Here is a 19,386-nt window from a genome sequence, read left to right on the forward strand (position 1 = left end):
TTTTCTTCTTCTTTTTCCTTTTGGGTTTTCAAGGTAGGGTCTTCCTTTAGTTCAGGCTGATCTGGAATTCACTATGTAGTCTCAAGGTGGCCTTGAACTCACAGTGATCCTCCTACCTCAAACCGAGATCCTTAGGCTTCACAGGCTAGTGCTTAACTGCTAAGCCATCTCTCCAGCCCAAGTATTCATTATTTTAAAAAAAAAAATACTTATTTGAGCCAGGCGTGGTGGCGCATGCCTTTAATCTCAGCACTCAGGAGGCAGAAGTAGGAGGAACGCTGTGAGTTCGAGGCCACCCTGAGACAATATAGTGAATTTCAGGTCAGTCTAAACTAGTGTGAGACCCTACCTCAGAAAACCAAAATAAATAAAATAAATAAAAATATTTGAGAGAGGCAAATGAGATCAGTAGATAGATAGATAGATAGATAGATAGATAGATAGATAGATAGATAGCAAAGGAGAGAGAGGAAGACAGGATGGGCGGGCCATGGCCTCCAGCCACTGCAAACAAACCCCAGACACATGGGGCCACCTTGTGCATCTGGCTTATGTGGGTACTGGGGAAGTGAACCTGGGTCCTTAGGCTTTGCAGGCAAGCGTCTTACCTGCTAAGCCATCTCTCCAGCCCTAATATGCATTATTTTATTTTAAAATAATTATAGAACAGATCTTAACCTGATATTTGCAAATACTTTGCAAAGCCCAGTGTGGTCTCATTCCTATCATTTCTCCGGTACTTTGCAAATATCCCCATTGAACACTCTTAGGTTTCAGTAAGTTCAGAGCCTAAGCAAGAGCTGGGGAGATGGTTCAGCATGATGACCTGAGTTGTATCCTCAGAACCTACTGAAAAGCTAACACACAGTGGGGACATCTGCAATCCTGTCTTCTGATTTTTAAAAATCATTTTATTAATTTATTTATTTGAAAGAGATATATATATATAGAGAGAGAGAGAGAGAATGGGCCCTCCAAGCCCTTCAGCTGCTGCAAATGAACTACAGACACATGTGCCACCTTGTGCATCTGGCTTAGGTGGGACCTGGGGAATCAAACCCAGGTCCTTAGGCTTCACAGGCAAGTGCTTTAACTGCTAAGCCATCTCACCAGCCCTGCAATCCCACCTTCTGTAGTGAGATGGAAGGTAGAGAGAAGCTTGAGGCCAGCTACCTTTGCATGGGCAGCAGTGAACAACAGAGACCCTGCCTCACACCAGGTGAAAGATGGACATCAACACGTGAAAGTTGTCCTCTGGCCTCCACACCATGTACCGTGCATGGCATGCTGTGCCCACATTCACATACGTACATATATATACACACATCATACACACACACAAAGATATTTTCAAAGCCTAAATGAATATAGTTAACTATATTGCCTTTTAAATCTTGTTTTAAATTTTTTTAAATATTTTTTGTTCATTTTTTATTTATTTATTTGAGAGTGACAGACACAGGGAGAAAGACAGAGGGAGAGAGACAGGATGGGCGTGCCAGGGCTTCCAGCCTCTGCAAACGAACTCCAGACGCGTGCGTCCCCTTGTGCATCTGGCTAACGTGGGACCTGGGGAACTGAGCCTCCAACTGGGGTCCTTAGGCTTCATAGGCAAGCGCTTAACCGCTAAACCATCTCTCCAGCCCAATTTTTTTGTTTTAAAATAATTTATTAGATGAATATAATCTATTTACAACCAGTGAGACAAATCTGCAAAACTGGCAATTTTATATTGTACTTGTACATCTATAGCCAACATAATGCAGACAACTAATATTTAGTGCTAATGTATACTAGTAAATCATGTGTAAAATTCTGATCATTTAACATTTCTTTTTAAAAATAGAATATTTAAATACTTTAAATATTATGTGGCAGCGCATATCTTTTATTCCAGCACTTGGGAGACAGAGGTAGGAGGATTGCTGTGAGTTTGAGGCCAGCCTGGGACTCTAGAGTGAGTTCCAGGTCAGTCTGGGCTAGAGTGAGACCCTACCTTGAAAAATAAAAGAGAGACAAAAATATTTATTTACTTGAGAGAGAGAGAGAATAGGCACCCTAGGGCCTCCTGCCACTGCAAATGAACTCTAGGTACATGCACCATATTGTGTATCTGGCTTTACGTGGATACTGGGGAATCAAGTCCAGACTATCAGGCTTTGTAATCAAGCACCTTTGACCATTGAGCCATCTCTCTAGCCTTGTATTTCTTTCTTTTTTTTTTTTTTTTTGTCCTCACCCCATAATGCCCAACATATACCCAATCTTAACCTCAGCATACAAAGACTCTCACTAAATCAACTGATGGATGATACTTAATTTATTTATTAGTTATTTATTTATTCTTGTTTTTTTATGTAGTCTCAGGGTGGCCTCAAACTCACTGTGATCCTCCTACCTCTGCCTCAGGATTAAAGGTGTACGCCACCACATCTGGCTGTATTAATAACTTTTTGACTTAAGCAGCTCTGCTCGTGTTTTGATTATGTGTCCTTTATTTTCTAGGAAAATGTGGATTATCTGATTCAGGAGCTCCGCAGACCCAAATACAGTATATATTTCATTTGTAAGTAAGTGTTTCAGTTCTGTGTATATATCCCAGGTCTAGGCCCTTGAGCACCTCATCATGTCGCACTTACTCCTGATTAGCTGATCACTGTACAAGCCTCCGTTAACTTAATGCCTTTCCCGAGTGCTAAGAGTGGCCACATTCCCTTTCAGAGAGCTAAATACAGTTTCCATTCATCATTGATTGCTTAGAGAAACTTTTAAGGTTTCCTCCCCCACCCCTGAAGTAGGGTCTTGCTGTAGCCCAGGCTGACCTGGAATTAACTATTACTCTCAAGGTAGTGTCAAACTCACCACAATCCTATTTTTCAGTTTTACTTTGCTTTTTAAGATGGATAAGTCATAGTTGTAAGTATTCAAATTTCTTTCTTTTCTTTTTTTTCTTTCTTTCTCTCTCTCTCTCTCTCTTTTTTTTCCCCCCTGAGGTAGGGTCTCACTCTAGCCCAGGCTGACCTGCAATTCCCTATGTAGTCTCAGGGTGGCCTTGAACTCATGGCGATCCTCCTACCTGTATGCCTCCCAAGTGCTGGGATTAAAGGTGTGCACCACCATGTCTGGCTTCTAATTTCTCATCCTACCTCCACCAAAGTGTTTACTGTGTTTCACTTATGAATGACTTTATTTTGGGGAGGAAGGGCATTCTTAAGTGTCTTAGAAAATTAAAGATTATATACCAGATGAAACCATCCACCTCTCTTACTCACTTTATGCTTGACAGTACAAATCACAAGGTAGTTATCTGCCATGTATGTGAATTTTTGGGAGGTGGGAGGGAATTGAAATAAACTAGAAGTCTGATTACTATACCAGTTAAATGGATTTTTCTGACCAAATACATTCTGCTGTGGAAGTTACATCTGTTCTCCCCTAGATGGCACTATTGATCTTTGTAGAATTAGGATAGTCTGGTAATGTTTTAAAACTAAAGGACCAACAAACTCTTAACACTCCTAAAAGAGGACATTTAAGAATTTTAAAACTTACTGAAAGGCAGAGTTTTAGGGTTTAAACCATCATCTAAGACACACATACTTCTTTCTTTGTTTTTTCTCAAGGTACAGTTACACTCTAGCCCAGGCTGACATGGAATTCACTCTGTAGTCCTAGGCTGGCCTCAAACTCAAGGTGATCCTCCTCCTACCTCTGCCTCCCAAGTGCTGGGATTAAAGGCATGCACCGCTGTGCCCAGCTTATATTTTCTTTTATATATAAATTATACCAAATGATGAGGGGACAACTTTTATAGAAAAAATGCATCTGAGACAACAAACAAGAATACTGTGTTAGTTACAATGGCATCAGGCCAGCTCCAGTCAATCAGCGGAAGGACCTGTGCCCTGGGCACTGTCTCCTCCAGGAATACCAGGACCAGAACAAACACCCACTGAGGTGATATACTTACCCTCCTTAAGGTTCTGTCTTCCCTATGAATGTATAGGAATAAGGACAAGTGAGCATTTAAACTGCAGGGTTCAGCCAGGCATGGTGGCTTACCCCTTTAACTTTGGGAGGCAGAGGTAGGGCCTTTCTGCATTAATTTCAGAATGTAAACATAGTTGTGCTACTTACTCAGTCTGAAGGTGCCTGACTGATACATACACAATCTACTGACTGATACATACACAATGTGCCAACTGATACATACACAATCTGCTGACTGACACTTATTCGCTGAGCTTTAGCGATCAGATCCATTTAATTGCAGCAAAGATGGTGTCCTTTGAAGCAAATGCAGTTCTTGTGTCTGTTTCAGATTTCAGTAATGTGATCAGCAAGAGTGATGTGAAGTCCTTAGCTGAAGCTGATGAACAGGAAGTTGTGGCTGAGGTTCAGGTAAACATGTGGGTCCTGTAACATGTTTGTTATTGACCCTTTGAAAGTTTGTCTAAAATAAGGAAGATACTGTCTCAAAGAAGGGAAGCCATTGATCAGATAGAATAAATGTACATATACCACACTATACTTAACATTTAGAAATCTGGAAGAGAGAAGAATTTAGAAAGGAACAGGATTAAGGGAATCATGGGAAGAAGGAATGTAGCATGATGAATCAGGAGGAAAGGCTCACAGGATTGGAGGACAGAGGCAAGAATGTTGTTTTTTGTTTTTGTTTCTTTAAATGTTTTTTGTTTCTTTATTAGAGAGAGAAAGAAGCAGACACAGAGAGAAAGAATGAGTATGGGTGCACCAGGGTGTCCTGCCACTGCAAATGAATTCAGACACATGCACTACTTTGTGCATCTGGCATTATGTAGGTACTGGAGAATCAAACCCAGGCCACGAGGATTTGCAAACAAATGCCTATAACCACTGAGCAATCTCTCCAGCCCTGTTCTGTGTTTTGTTTTGTTCCCCTCCCCCCCCAGCGAGGTAGGTTCTCAATCTACCCCAGGCTGACCTGGCATTTACTATGTAGTCTCAAGCTGACCTCCAACTCACAGCTGTCTTCCTACCTCTGCCTCCCGAGTGCTGGGATTAAAAGTGTACGCCACCATGCCTGGCTTCTATCTGTGCATTTCATATTTTGGGAGTTAATGAGCAGTCTTTCTCACTAGGTTAAAACTTGGAAAGTCCTATGCATTTGTTATGCAAACTCTATATTTATTATGCTACCTTTCCCTTGAATACAGTAGAGTTCTCAAATACATTTATCATGAATATTTGAATGTATTTATCACCTGTGTGAAAAATATTGTTCTCACAGGCAACAAATAAGCTAGCTTTGTGTGTGTGTGTGTGTGTGTGTGTGTGTGTAAATAAAAAAGGGAATGGGTGTGCCAGGGCCTCTTGCTACTGCAAACAATCTCCAGATGCATGTGCCACTTTGTGCATCTGGTTTTACATGGGTCTTGGAGAATGGAACCCAGGCAGACAGATTTTGCAAGGGAGTACCTTTAATTGCTAAGCCATCACCCTAGTCAAATAAACTAGTTTTGAATTTTTCAAAAGGACATGATAGATGATAAATATAAAAAGACCTATCTTAAAAAAATATATAAAAAAGACCTGTCTTCAGTCACATTCTGTGTCAAGAATATATTAGCCAACAAGGTTTTTTGTAGCATTGTATATCCTGTAACAATGTTGTGTTTTGTTTCATTTGTTTATTTATTTTGGTTTTTCGAGGTAGGGTCTCACTCTAGCTGAAGCTGACCTGGAATTCGCTCTGTAGTCTCAGGCTGGCCTCGAACTCACAGCCATCCTCTTACTTCTGCTTCCCAAGTGCTGGGGTTAAAGGCATGTGCCACCATGCCCTGCTATTTTTAATAATTTATAAGTATATTGAGATTTTAAATATTGTGAAGAGAGAAAAAATGAGTACACCAAGGTCTCTTGCCAATGTAAACAAACTCCAGATGCATGTACCACTTTACGCATCTGGCTTTATATAGGTACTGGGGAATCGAACTTTGGCTGTCAGGCTTTGCAGAAAAGTGCCTTTCACTGTGGAGCCATCTCCCTAGCCTGACATTGACATTTTTGAAAATAATACGTGTATCCCTCTACAACTTTTTAAAAAGTTTTAAAAAGATTTTTGTTTTGTTTTGTTTTGTTTTTAGAGGTAGGGTTTCACTGTACCTCAGGCTAACCTGGAATTCGTCTGTGGGTGACCTTGAACTCACGGCAAGGCAATCCTCCTACATTTGCCCCACTGAGTGCTGGGATTAAAGGCATGAGCCCAGCTTACTTTTAAAAAGATTTATCAGGGCTGAAGAGATGGTTTAGCACTTAAGGCACTTGCCTGGGAAGCCGAAGGACCCATGCTCAACTGTCCAGATCCTATGTGACCAGACCCAGAGGTGACACAAGCACGCAAGGTCTTTACACGCACATAAAATGGAGCACGTGTCTGCAGTTCGATTGCCGTGGCTAGAGGCCCTGCCGCACCACTTCTCTCTCTCTTGCTTTCTCTCTCTCATAAAAATTCTTAAAAAGATTTGTCATTATTAGTATTTTTTAAGATTTTATTTTTATTTATTTATTTGAGACGGGAGGGAGGATAGAGAAAGAGAGAGAATGGGTGCCCCAGGGCCTCCAGCCACTGCAAACGAACTCCATACGCATGTGCCATCATGTGCATCTGGCTTATGTGGGACCTGGAGAATCAAACCGGGGTCCTTAGGCTTTGCAGGCAAATGCCTTAACCCCTAAGCCATCTCTCCAGCCCAGATTTGTCATTATTGCTGGTGGCTTATGGTTATTCTTATTCCCCCATGCTGACCATTGTTATTTATTTATTCTTTGAGCATTTAAAATTGTATTTATTTATTTTAGTTTTTTTTAGAGAGAGAGAGAATTGATGTGCCAGGGCTTCAGCCAGACACTTGCACCACCTAGTGGGCGTGTGCAACCTTACGCTTGCCTCACCTTTGTGCATCTGGCTAATGTGGGATCTGGAGAGTCAAACATGGGTCCTTAGGCTTCACAGACAAGTGCCTTAACTGCTAAGCCATCTCTCCAAGCCCTCTTTGAGCATTTTTTTTTTTTTTGGAGGTTTCACTTTAGCTCAGGCTGACTGAAATTCGCTATGTAGTCTTAGGCTGGCCTCAGACTCATGGTGATTCTCCTACCTCTGCCTCCCAAGTGCTGGGATCAAAGGTGTACATCACCACACCTGGCTCTTTGAGCATTTATTTTATTTTATCTTTATTTAGTTATTTGAGAGAGAAAGAGACAGACAGAGAGAATGGGTACTCCAGGGCCTCAAGCCACTGCAAATGTGTTTCCTGACACATGCACCATCCTGTGTATTTGGCTTATGTGGGTCCTGGGGAATTGAATTGAGGTCCTTTGGTTTTGCAGGCAAGTGCCTTAAACACTGAGCAATCTCTCTAGCCCTCTTTGAGCATTTTTGTACATCTTTTCTATCTGTATGTTACCATTTGATTATATCACACAGTGTATTGCATATGAAAATGTTTCTGCCTGTACAGTTGGAGTTTATGGACTGACTGATCTTGGTGATTTATTCGCAGGAATTTTATGGTGATTACATTGCTGTGAATCCACATTTGTTTTCCCTCAATATTTTGGGTTGCTGCCAGGTATGGATAGAAAGGATTTTCAAAATAAGTTAATCAAGTGGGATTTAATTCAGCATGTAATTGGAGTCATAAAGAAAAAAATTCACATATTTTCTTTGAATATGTTTTTGACCAAAAGGGTAGAAATTGGGATCCAAGCCATCTATCCAGAACAACTCAGGGGCTGACAGCTCTCCTCCTGTCTCTGAAGAAGTGTCCCATGATTCGCTATCAGCTCTCATCAGAAGTGGCAAAGAGACTTGCGGAATGTGTTAAGGTATGACGTTTCTTCCTGTTCCTGTTTCTAAAACCTCAAGGCCATTCATTTCCCTGTCATATTTCAGGAACTATCAGGGATATATATTTTCTCTACAGGAATGGAGATGTTAGTTACATTGGTAAAGAAATGAGATTATATAATTCAAACAAAAAAGAAACAAATTAACACTAAGATTCTTTGGTTTAGCTTAAACATCCCAAGATATTTAACTTTTGGGGATCCAGATAAACTACTTGTAAGGGAGGTGGGGGTGGGTTTAAGTCGTAACCTTGTAAATAGTGTGCTGAGTAAACTTTGTGACGCTTTTGAATCTTTTCATGGAAGGCCTATGAGGGTACAAAGATCTGGTACATGTGTTTTTTTATTTCCTATTTTTGCCATCTGTACCTGCAATCAATTGGCTGACCCACCATTCTTCTCTCTTCCCCACAGCAAGTGATAACTAAAGAATATGAACTGTTTGAGTTCCGGCGGACAGAGGTTCCCCCGTTGCTTCTTATTTTAGATCGCTGCGACGATGCCATCACCCCACTGCTCAACCAGGTGCAGAGCCTTTCGTTTGCCTAAAGAAAGATGGTCTGAAGTGAGAGTCGCCAATGTGCAAAGATAGGAGTAACTGCTTTTGTTTGCCTCCTTGTTTTCAGCTTTCTCTCCCTCCCTCCCTCCCTCCTTCCCTCCCTCCCTCCTTCCCTCCCTCCCTCCTTCCCTCCCTCCCTCCTCCTCCCTCCCTCCCTCCTCCCTCCTCTCTCTCTCTCTCTCTCTCTCTCTCTCTCTTGCCATGTATTTCCTGGTGTTTTGGTATCATTATTTTTCCAGCCACAGTCATTTCCTTCTGCCTCATCCTTATTATCTCTTTCTGTCACTCCTCCCACTCCTAATCAAGGACCCTTGTAAGCCATGGATTCTAACTTCCAGTGTTTCCTTCCCTCTGCTCTTGCCTTGGTGTAAACCCCAGTGTCTTACGGGAATAGTGAAATAGTCATCTATTTGATTCCTGAGTTGTAATCTCTTCGCTCTAACATGTTGCACAAGCCCAGTGCTGTTAAACGGCAACTCCAGATACTTTACTCCCGCCTGTAAAAGCTTTGTTGGTTCTGTTGCCTGCTGGGTTGAAAAACAAACTCCTGAATTTGGCATCCAGTGCCTTCCAGTATGTGCCAAACCTCGTACATCACCGCTTCAGAGATGTCACGTGGTTTCCTGCCACCATGCATTTGCTGTGACGACTGTCTAAGCTCTGGAATGTTTAGACCATCTTCTCTTCCTATCCTTACCTACCTATGCCATACTTCTCCCTTGAAGCCACTCTTCAGCTACACAACATCTCTTTGGAGCTGTTCTCTTAGTTAGGCAAGGTCTTTTCTCCCTAACGTCGTCGCTGCAGAACTTGGCTCTGTTGATCTCATGCTGTACTTGCCAAACTTGCTCCTTCACTTGCTTTCTCGCTCTCTCGGGTTTGCATTCCTTTGAGGCTGATTGTCTGTAGTGTTCCTGCAGAGCTCCTTGCCTTCAGTTGTGCTCTGTTGATTGTGACTTGGGATTTATACCGAGGCATAATGCACGTTTTAGTTTCTTCCCAGCCTAAAATAATGTTAATGCTAAAGGAAACTCATGCTTTAATTACTTCTTTGTATTGTAAAGTGACCCTGCATTCCTAAAATTCAAAGTCACATCTACCCACGAAACAAACTTCTTTTTTGTTGTTCAAGGTAGGGTTCACTCTAGCCCAGGCTGACCTGGAATTCACTCTGTAGTCTCAGAGTGGCCTCCAACTCATGGCGATCCTCCTACCTCTGCCCCCAAGTGCTGGGATTAAAGATGTGCGCCATCATGCCCAGCTCCCACTAAACAAACTTTTAATGATATTTTAAAAAATAGGAGGAAGTTATCAATAATTTAATTTTGTTTATTGTTTTTTTTTGTTTGTTTGTTGAGGTAGGGCCTCACTCTAGGTCAGGCTGACCTGGAATTCACTATGTAGTTTCAGGCCAGCCTCGAACTCAGGACGATCCTCCTTCCTCTGCCTCCCAAGTGCTGGGATTAAAGGTGTGCACCTCTATGCCTGGCTGAAATTATCAATAATTCTGTATTGCAAAGAAAAGCAACTGTTTATTCAACAAATTTCACTGAGGACCTATTATGTGGCATGTGTTAAACTAAGTATTGGAGATAAGAGGGTGAAGGATTCCTTTTCATTCCTAAAAGAACCTATGATCCAATGAGGAGAGAAGAAAACAGACTGTACGTCCTGGACGTGCACGTGCGGGAGAACCCGCTAACAATGCTGACGCTGCCCAGAGAAGCACAGCACCTTCTTGTCCTTACTGCAAATGCTCTGACAGAACTTGCCTTTTCTTCTTCTTTTTAAAAAATATTTATTTATTTGTAAGGAGAAAGAGAGAGAGCGAGAGAGAATATGGGTATGTTAGGGCCTCTTACCACTGCAAATGCATTCCAGATGAATGTACCACTTTGTATATCTGGCTTAATGTGGGTGCTGGGAATGGAACCCAGGCCGTCAGGCTTTACAAGCAAGCACTTTTAACCACTTATCCATCTCTACACCCCTCCCTTTTCCCTTAAGAATTCTTTTGCAAAATCTTTTAGAAAATAAGCCCTTCTTTTATTGCCTCTTAAATTATTATTATTATTATGTTATTATTATTATTATTATTATTATTATTATTATTATTATTGGTTTTCCAATAGGATCTTGCTATAGCCCAGACTGACCTGGAATCTACTATGTAGTCTCAGGCCAGCCTCAAACTCAGGGCAATCCTCCTACCTCTGCCTCCCAAGTGCTGGGATTAAAGGTGTGTGCCACCACGCTCGGCAATTTTTTTTTTTTTTTTTTTTTTTTGGTTTTTCAAGGTAGGGTCTCACTCTGGCTCAGGCTGACCTGGAATTCACTATGTAGTCTCAGGGTGGCCTCGAACTCACAGCGATCCTCCTACCTCTGCCTCCCGAGTGCTGGGATTAAAGGCATGAGCCACCACGCCCGGCTCCGGCAATTTTTTAAACATGTTATTTATGTTTAAGAGAGAAAGAGAGTCAGGTGAAAGAGAGAAAGAATGGGCACACTAGGGCCTCTAGCCACTGCAAATGAACTCCAGACACATGTTCCACCTTGTGCATCTGACTTTACATAGGTACTGGGGAATCAAACCTGGGTCCTTAGGCTTTGCATACAAACATCTTAACCGCTGAGCCATCTTTCCAGCCCTCAAATTATTATTTTTAATTTTATTTTTACTTATTTGAAAGAGAATGGAGGCAGGAAGAGGCAGGTAGAGAAAGAATGAGTGCTCTAGGGCCTACAGCCACTGCAAATGAACTCCAGATGCATGTGTCACCATGTGCATCTGGCTTACATGGGCCCTGGGAAATAGAGCTCAGGTCCTTTAGCTTTGCAGGCAAGTGCCTTAACTGCTGAGCCATCTCTCTAGCCCTCAAATTATTTTTTAATAAATCTAGCTTAAGATAAATACATGCATGCATAAATATTTCTAGAATTTGTATTCTAGAAGGTAATTTGGTAGAAAATATTTGATTTTCTAAAAAGCCATTCTCCATAAATGGTGAGAAAGCATAATTTAGGCATTTCTTTTATTTTCATCAAGCATTTTTACATTTTAAGGCTGGAAATCAGTCCCTCCTTATGAGTCATGCTCAGTAAGAATATAGAATAAAGTGGACTTGGGGGCAGGCATCAGAATGTGCCAGTGTGTTGATTAGCTCAGTGATAATGCTGTGCTCCAGGGTAAATATAGCTCCACTCCAATCTGCAAGAACTTACTTCTCATGCTGTAGAAAACCACAGAAGCACACAGGAAATGGCACAGCTTGTAACTACAAGACCAATATAGCCCTGTCTGTGAAGCCAAAAATATACTCCTAATTTGCAGGCAAGAATTGGAAGTAATGATAGATATAATTTGTTTTTTCTCTATCAAGAACATTAATCTGGCTGTAGTTCTTCTCAATGTGTGAAATGTAAAGGTATTTTGACTTTTTGAGTGTTTAACTAATTAAAATGATAATCTTAATGCTTTTTATAGCATAAAGTATTAATAAAATTGAACTAAATAGAGAATATTGGGGCTGGAGCTCAGTCAAGCACGTGATGTGCAAGCATGAGGACCTGAGTTTGGATCTGTGACACCAAAGGAAGGCTGGGCATGGTGGCCTACACCGGCAATCCCAGCACCCATGGCAGGCAGAGGCAGGCAGATCCTGGGTCACGATGGGGAGTTACTAGCTGAGTCAGTGAGATCTGCATTCAGTGAGGGACTTAGTCACAATAAGTAAGGTAGACAGCAGTCTGGGAGGCGTGTCTACATGTACACATTGACATGTACTCACTCATGGAAGAACATGCATTCACACACGAACACACCACGTAGACACACAAATCTTTGTGTAAGCTAGGCCAGTTACTAAGAATGTTATTATTTTTGTTTTCCTAAATACTTGCTATTTCCATGTTTTGTAAGTTACTAACTTTCTGTCCTAATTATTTAGTGGACGTATCAAGCCATGGTCCATGAATTACTGGGCATAAACAACAACCGGATTGATCTTTCCAGAGTGCCAGGCATCAGCAAAGACCTAAGAGAAGTGGTCCTATCTGCTGAAAATGATGAATTCTATGCTAATGTAGGTGGCTTTGATTTTTTTGTTGTTGTTGTTTGTTTGTTTGTTTGTTTTGTTTTTCGAGGTAGGGTTTCACTCTAGCCCAGGCTGACCTGGAATTCACTGTGGAGTCTCAGGGTGGCCTCGAACTCCCAGTGATCCTCCTGTCTCTGCCTCCCCAGTGCTGAGATTAAAGGAGTGCACCACCACGCCTGGCTCAGGCTTTAATTCTGAATTGTTTTTAGTTACTTCATATAAGAAGGTCAATATTGGATTATTAGAAGGGGAGACAGGTATGGGATTTCATAAGAAAAGATGTAGCCTACAGTTAGGCTCCACTATAAAGGAATGCAAGACTTGGCTGTTGACCCACTAATATTTTCTTCAGCGAGATCACAATTATTTACTCCCCACTCTAGAGGCTCTTTGTGAGAATAATAATGCTACTCACTAGTGTCCTGGCTGATGTCCAGATGTGGTCATCAAAATGGAATTTGTCTTTCAAATCTGCATTCAGAATTATTATTCTTTTAAATTATCCAAAAATCAGACTCATTTACACACAGCCTTAACTTCCTGTTTCACAGAACATGTACCTGAACTTTGCAGAGATTGGTAGCAATATCAAGAATCTAATGGAAGACTTTCAGAAGAAGAAACCAAAGGAGCAGCAGAGACTAGAGTCAATAGCAGACATGAAGGTAAATCCCATGTACACACAGACTGACATGAGACTTGAAACTACTCATGAAAGCAACATTCTGAAATAGTCTGCATCTAATTTCTACCTTGATTCTTTGTTTTGTGTTTTGTGGGGCTTTATGGTGGGGGGTTGAGACTTGAATCAGGCCTGGTACTTGCTATGGAGCCCAGGCTGGCCTCAAACTCCCATAGTTCTCCTGCCTTAACCTCGCAAGTACTGGGATTACAGGTGTGTATCACTGTGCCCAGATTCTATTTATCTGTGTTTCTATTTGTGTTTTTTTAAACATGCATATTCATCTATTTATGTATTTATTTGAGAGAGAGAGAGAGAGAGAGAGAGGGGAAGAAAGAAAATATAGGTGCACCAGGGCCTCTTGCCACTGCTAACAAACTCCAGATACATGCATAACTGCACGCATGTACTGCAGATACATGTATTATTCATCTGACTTTACGGATAATGGGGAATCAGACCTGGGCAGTCAGGCTTTATAAACAAGCATGTTTAACCACTGAGCCATTTCTCCAGCCTCTTGCACTTTATTTTATTTTATTTTTAATATTTTTATTATCCAGGGGTGATGGCACATGCCTTTCATCCCAGGACTCAGGAAGCAGAGGTAGGAGGATTGTTATTAGTTTGAAGCAAGTCTGAGACTACATAGTGTATTCCAGGTCAGTCTGGGCTAGAGTGAGACCCTACCTCAAAACGAAACAAAACAAAATAAAATTTTTTCTTGAATTAAAAAAACTATTTGAAGCTGCTCGTGGTGACTCACGCCTTTAATCCCAGCACTCGGGAGGCAGAGGTAGGAGGATCGCCCGTGAGTTCAAGGCCACCCTGAGATTCCGTAGTGAATTCCAGGTCAGCCTGGGCTAGAGTGAGACCCTACCTTGAAAAACCAAAAGAAATTATTTGAGAGTACACATGAGCATACCAAAGCCTCTTGGCCCTATAAACAAACTCTAGACTCATGTGCCGCTTTGTTCATCTGGCTTTGTGTGGGTCTAGGGAATTGGACCCAGGCCATCAGGCTTTACAGGCAAGCTCCTTTCCTACTGAGCCTTTGCCCTAGCCCCTGCTTTTATTTTTAAGAGAAGATCTCATCCTGCGGCCTGGGCTGGCCTCGAACATAGCTGCACAGTCCAGCTTAAACCTCAGAGTTACGGCAGTCCCTCCTGCTTCAGCCTCCCGACTGCTGGGATTACAGGTGTGAATCCCTACAACCAGTAAATCACTTTGTTTAGGGTGAGACACTTTTTATAATGTTTCGGTTTAATGAACAGTATAGTAAAAAATGTATCATCAGTCATATGTTACTTTCAATTCTTTTTTTTTTTTTTTTTTTTTTTTTTGGTCTTGTTTGTTTGTTTTTGAGGTAAAGTCTTACTCTAGTCCAGGCTGACCTGGAAGTCATTCTGTAGTTTCAGGGTGGCCTTGAACTCACGGTGATCCTTCTACCTCTGCCGCCCGAGTGCTGGGATTAAAGGCATACACCACCATGCCTACCATATTTAAACTCTTTCCTCAGTCTAATGATATATCAGCTTTTTACTTCTTATCAAAATACCATGTGATTGGGAATTGTAGTTACCTTAGCCTGGGTAGGAAAAGAATTCCTGCCTATCCTTAGTCAAAAAGTAACAGAGAAGCCAGGTGTTGTGGTGCAGGCCTTTAATCCCAGTACTCGGGAGGCAGAGGTAGGAGGATCGCCATGAGTTCAAAGCCACCCTGAGACTACATAGTGAATTCCAGGTCAGCCTGGGCTAGAGTGAGACCCTACCTCGGAAAAAAAAAGTAACAGAGAGCCGGAGAGATTGCTCAGTGGTTAAGGCACTTCCAGAAATGCCTCACAGTCTGGGTTCAGTTCACCAGTACCTACATAAAGCCAGTTGCATAAAGTGGTACATACATCTGAAGTTCATTTGCAGCTTCAAGAGGTCCTGGCACAGCTATTCTCTCTCCCCCTTCTCTAATAAATAAAAAACAAACACAAAAACATAACAGAAAGCCAGACATGGTGGCACATGCCTTTAATTCCAGCACTTGGAAGGCAGAGGTAGGAAGATCTCCAGGAGTTCAAGGCTAGTCTTGGACTACAGAGTGGGTGCCAGGTCAGCCCGGGCTAGTGTGAGACCCTTCTTTGCAATCCTCCTCCACAAGAAAGTAACAGTCTCCCATTGCTGTTTTTCCTCTGGCAGGCCTTTGTTGAGAATTATCCACAGTTCAAGAAGATGTCTGGGACCGTGTCAAAGCACGTGACAGTGGTCGGAGAACTGTCTCGACTGGTCAGTGAGCGGAATCTGTTGGAGGTTTCAGAGGTTGAGCAGGAGCTGGCCTGTCAAAATGACCATTCTAGTGCTCTCCAGGTCAGTCTAATTTGAGCACCTACTGTGTGTAAGATACTGTGCCAGGCAGAGAATGCAATACAAAGGCAAGTCATCCTTTATCATCACCAACATGGGATTCAGTTTAGCAAGGAGTTTAGAAGAGAACGCAGATGAACATCATTTCAGGTGAACATGGGCTGAGTGTGGCAGTCATATCTGTAATCCCAGGACCTGGGGGGCCTGAGACAGGATTTGATGCCGACTTGAGAGAGCTGGACATGGCAATAACAAGTTTCAGGCAAGTCTAGACCCCATTTCGAAAGAAAAGTTTACACACACACACACACACACACACACACACACACACGTGTATGTATATATGTGGTGTGTGTGTGTGTGTGTGTGTGTTTTGGGTATGACAGCCACAGAAAAAGTATAGCATGCAATTTAAAAGTTCAGTAAATGGGGCTGGAGAGATGGCTTAGTTTAGCGGTTAAGGCGAATCCTAAGGACACCAGTTCAATTCTCCAGGTCCTACATAAGCCAGATGCTACAGTGGTAGCACTGCGTCTGGAGTTCGTTTGCAGTGGCTAGAGGCCCTGACAGGCCCATTCTCACTCTCTCTCTCCTCATGTAAGAAATAAATAAACAAAATAAAAAGTTATCTTGAAAGAAGTTCAGTAAGTGAGCCGAGTATATACGAAGGCAGCCTAGTTTAAGAGAAAAGAGATTAGACTAGAGCCAGGTGATCTGAATCGTAGTGTCTGGTTTTCCACTTACTCACTGTCACCTAGAGCTCTTGACTTAATCTCCGAGCCAGTTTTCACATTTGTAAAACAGGCATAGTAGCACTGATTTCACAGGGCTGTGAGGAAGATTTTCAAAGACAAAAGGAGTCATGCATGGTGGTAACTACCTCATACTACTCAGGAGACTGAGGCAAAAAGATCACAAGTTCAAGGCTTACATGAGCAACATAATCAGACTCTGTCTCAAAAAAAAAAATTTTTTTTTTTAAGATTAGGGATGAAGCCTAGTGTTAGAGTGCTTACCTAACATACATAATATACATAATAACATACATTCAATTTCCAGAACCACTAAAAAAATATATATATACATATATTTGGGTTTTCAAGGTAGGGTCTTGCTCTAGCCCAAACTGACCTGGAATTCCCTATATATTCTCAGGGTGGCTTGAAATCTCAGAGATCCTCCTACCTCTGCCTCCCACGTGCTAGGATTAAAGGAGTGCACCACCACACCTGGTTTAAATTTTTTTGTTTTAGTTGTTGAAGATATTTTTTGTTCCACAAACAAATGGAAGCCTGTTACATGTACCTGATGCTTATCAGGATGTAGGTATATAAAGATGATAAGATAACATCCTTTTCCTCAATTTGTTCCTACTATACATGAAGAAAAATGGTAATGAATCGTATTATCATGCATAGGTGATAGAGACTTTTACAAAGGACATGGAACTATAGAGAGGGGACAGCTCTTTCCCTCAATGACAAGACTTCTGAAAGCTGGGTTTGGAAAAGATAAACAAGGAAAAGTCCACCGTGCAGAGCAGACAGGGGCATTCTCAGCAGAGAAGAGCCCAGGTGTGGGGATGGGAGTGTATAGACAGAAGCTGTGGTCTGAGGCTTAAGCAGAAAGCACATGCTGAGGAATGGTTTTAGGTAAACTAGAAAGAGTTCGAAGGGTCAGGACTGTAGCCCAGTCATAGAGCACTTGCCTAGCATGCTCAAGACCCTGGGTTCAATCCCCAGACCACCAAAAATTAAAAATAAATAAATAAATTTTTTTTTAAAGGCAGAAAGAAATATAGTTTGGGACCAGGTTATAGCCATTGAAAAGAGGCAAATTTAAATGATAGGTGCCACCAAAGGATTTGAGAAGAAAAATTCTGTAACAATAGCCTAACTTCAGGAAATTTATTGTCTAGTAGAGAAAACTACAGCACAAGGGGAAAAAATGAAATGATGTTTCAAAACAATATTTAAGTCAAAATTGTGGTCCGGACTATAATAAGACTTGAGGTTGTTGGGAAGATGTTCTTGGAGCAGTGAATCAAGATGGAGGAGCATAGGAATGAGTAGAATTTGGAGGAGGGTTTCAGTCAGGAATAACAGCAAAGCAAAGATCTTCAAGTATGCAGAAAATAATAAGCAGCTTGACCTGTGGCGAGTGGGTGTAGAAGAGAAACAGGACATGAGTGGATTGGTAAGCAGGAACCACCCTATGAAGATGTTTGTACGAGGAATTTGTGTTTGCTGGGATAGGCAGAGTTCTAGCTTAGGAACCTAAGTGGGAAGAAGCAGTATTTTAGGAAGTTTAATCTAGTGAGGGTGCCTTGTAGAGAAACACTGAGGTCCGAGAGGCTTGTAACGAAAGAGTGCAGAGAGGGACAGATCTGAGAGCACTGACAATTATCCGAGATAAATAATTCCAGGGTTTTTTTTTTTTTTTTTTTGTGTGTGTGTGTGTGTGTGTATTTTTTGGTTTTTCGAGGTAGGGTCTCACTCTAGCTCAGGCTGACCTGGAATTCACTATGCAGTTTCAGGGTGGCCTTGAACTCATGGCAACCCTCCTACCTCTGCCTCCCAAGTGCTGGGATTAAAGTCATGTGCCCCCATGCCTGGCTTTCAAGCTCATTTTTAATAGCTTGCCATTATTCTTTACAGAGATATAAAATAATATATTTAACTTATCTAACTTACTTTAAATAATCTTACTAATAATAGTTTGTAGTTGTTTTCTGGGTTTATTAGATGCGTTCCTTCATACATCTCAGTTAAATGAGTTTTTGCCTCTTCCTAAATACAAACAAATTTGCTAAATTTAAACTTCCTTATGTTTCTTTATTATTTGATATTTCTTTTCAAAAACAATAGAACCAAAGTTAAGCACTAGCCAATTTCACTGTCTTTATTTATATCTCTGGATCATAGGAAATCCGTTAGAAAAAGTTATTGCAATTTTTTTGTCTGAAATTTTATTTATTTATTTTGAGGCAAGACAACAGACTATTTTTTTTTTTTTCACGTCAGACGGGTTATGTGCCAGAGCGTAACAAGGTTTAGTGGGAGGCACACGTCACGCAAGAGCGTGAACACCCAATCATCACGCTTATGTCTAGCCCAGGCTGACCTGAAATTTGCTATGTAGTCTCAGGGTGGCCTCAAATTCATGGTGATCCTCCTAACCCTGCCTCCCAAGGCATGCACCACCACGCCCAGCTGCTTTTTTTTTTTTTTTTTTAATTATTTTGTTGGGCCTCCAGCCACTGTAATTGAACTCCAGACACATGTGCCACCCACATTTGCATCACCTTGTGTCTGGTTCACATGAGATCTGAAGAGTCAAACATGGGTCCTTTGGCTTTGCAGGCAAGTACCTTAACCACTAAACCATCTCTCCAGTCCATGAAGCTTTATTTTTTAATTTCCTTTGAAAGAAAAGTAGATACTTTAAACATATGAATTCTAGTCAGGCATGGTAGTTCATGCCTGTAATCCCAGCACTCAGGGCTGGGGCAGGAGAATTATTATGAGCTCAAAACCAGCTTGGTTTAAAAATGAGACTCTATCTTAAAAATAACAACAAAAGAACTGTACTTTGTCATCTACTTAATATTTTATTCTTAAAGGTTTTCTTGTCCAGAGTACTAGAGTTTTACAGTCAGTGGTAGATTTGGATTCTCCACCATAAAAGATTTCTTTGGTAACAGAATTTCAATAGACCATAAAGAGGACTTTTGTTAGTCAATGAATGGATGCCAAGGGCCTAGATGGGTCACAACATTCCTTGGCTTGACCTTAGATAACAATATGT

At 41.5% G+C, this 19,386-nt stretch overlaps 1 protein-coding gene and 1 non-coding gene across 2 annotated transcripts in view; one reads left to right on the forward strand and one right to left on the reverse strand.

The window, feature by feature from the left end:
- Positions 1-19,386, forward strand: part of Vps45 (vacuolar protein sorting 45 homolog) — a 73,292-nt gene that overhangs the window by 2,409 nt on the left and 51,497 nt on the right. Inside the window, exons 3-10 of the mRNA XM_045138701.1 lie at positions 2,506-2,566; positions 4,322-4,401; positions 7,545-7,613; positions 7,732-7,869; positions 8,305-8,415; positions 12,397-12,531; positions 13,095-13,208; positions 15,415-15,582. Of these exons, the coding sequence (XP_044994636.1) occupies positions 2,506-2,566; positions 4,322-4,401; positions 7,545-7,613; positions 7,732-7,869; positions 8,305-8,415; positions 12,397-12,531; positions 13,095-13,208; positions 15,415-15,582 (876 nt within the window). The remainder of the gene's footprint in view (positions 1-2,505; positions 2,567-4,321; positions 4,402-7,544; positions 7,614-7,731; positions 7,870-8,304; positions 8,416-12,396; positions 12,532-13,094; positions 13,209-15,414; positions 15,583-19,386) is intronic.
- Positions 18,597-18,699, reverse strand: LOC123456170. The gene has a single exon (XR_006634384.1). It is a non-coding gene; the product is annotated as a small nucleolar RNA U13 (small nucleolar RNA).

Source organism: Jaculus jaculus, chromosome 19 (assembly GCF_020740685.1).
Source record: "Jaculus jaculus isolate mJacJac1 chromosome 19, mJacJac1.mat.Y.cur, whole genome shotgun sequence".
Classification (NCBI taxonomy): domain Eukaryota; kingdom Metazoa; phylum Chordata; class Mammalia; order Rodentia; family Dipodidae; genus Jaculus; species Jaculus jaculus.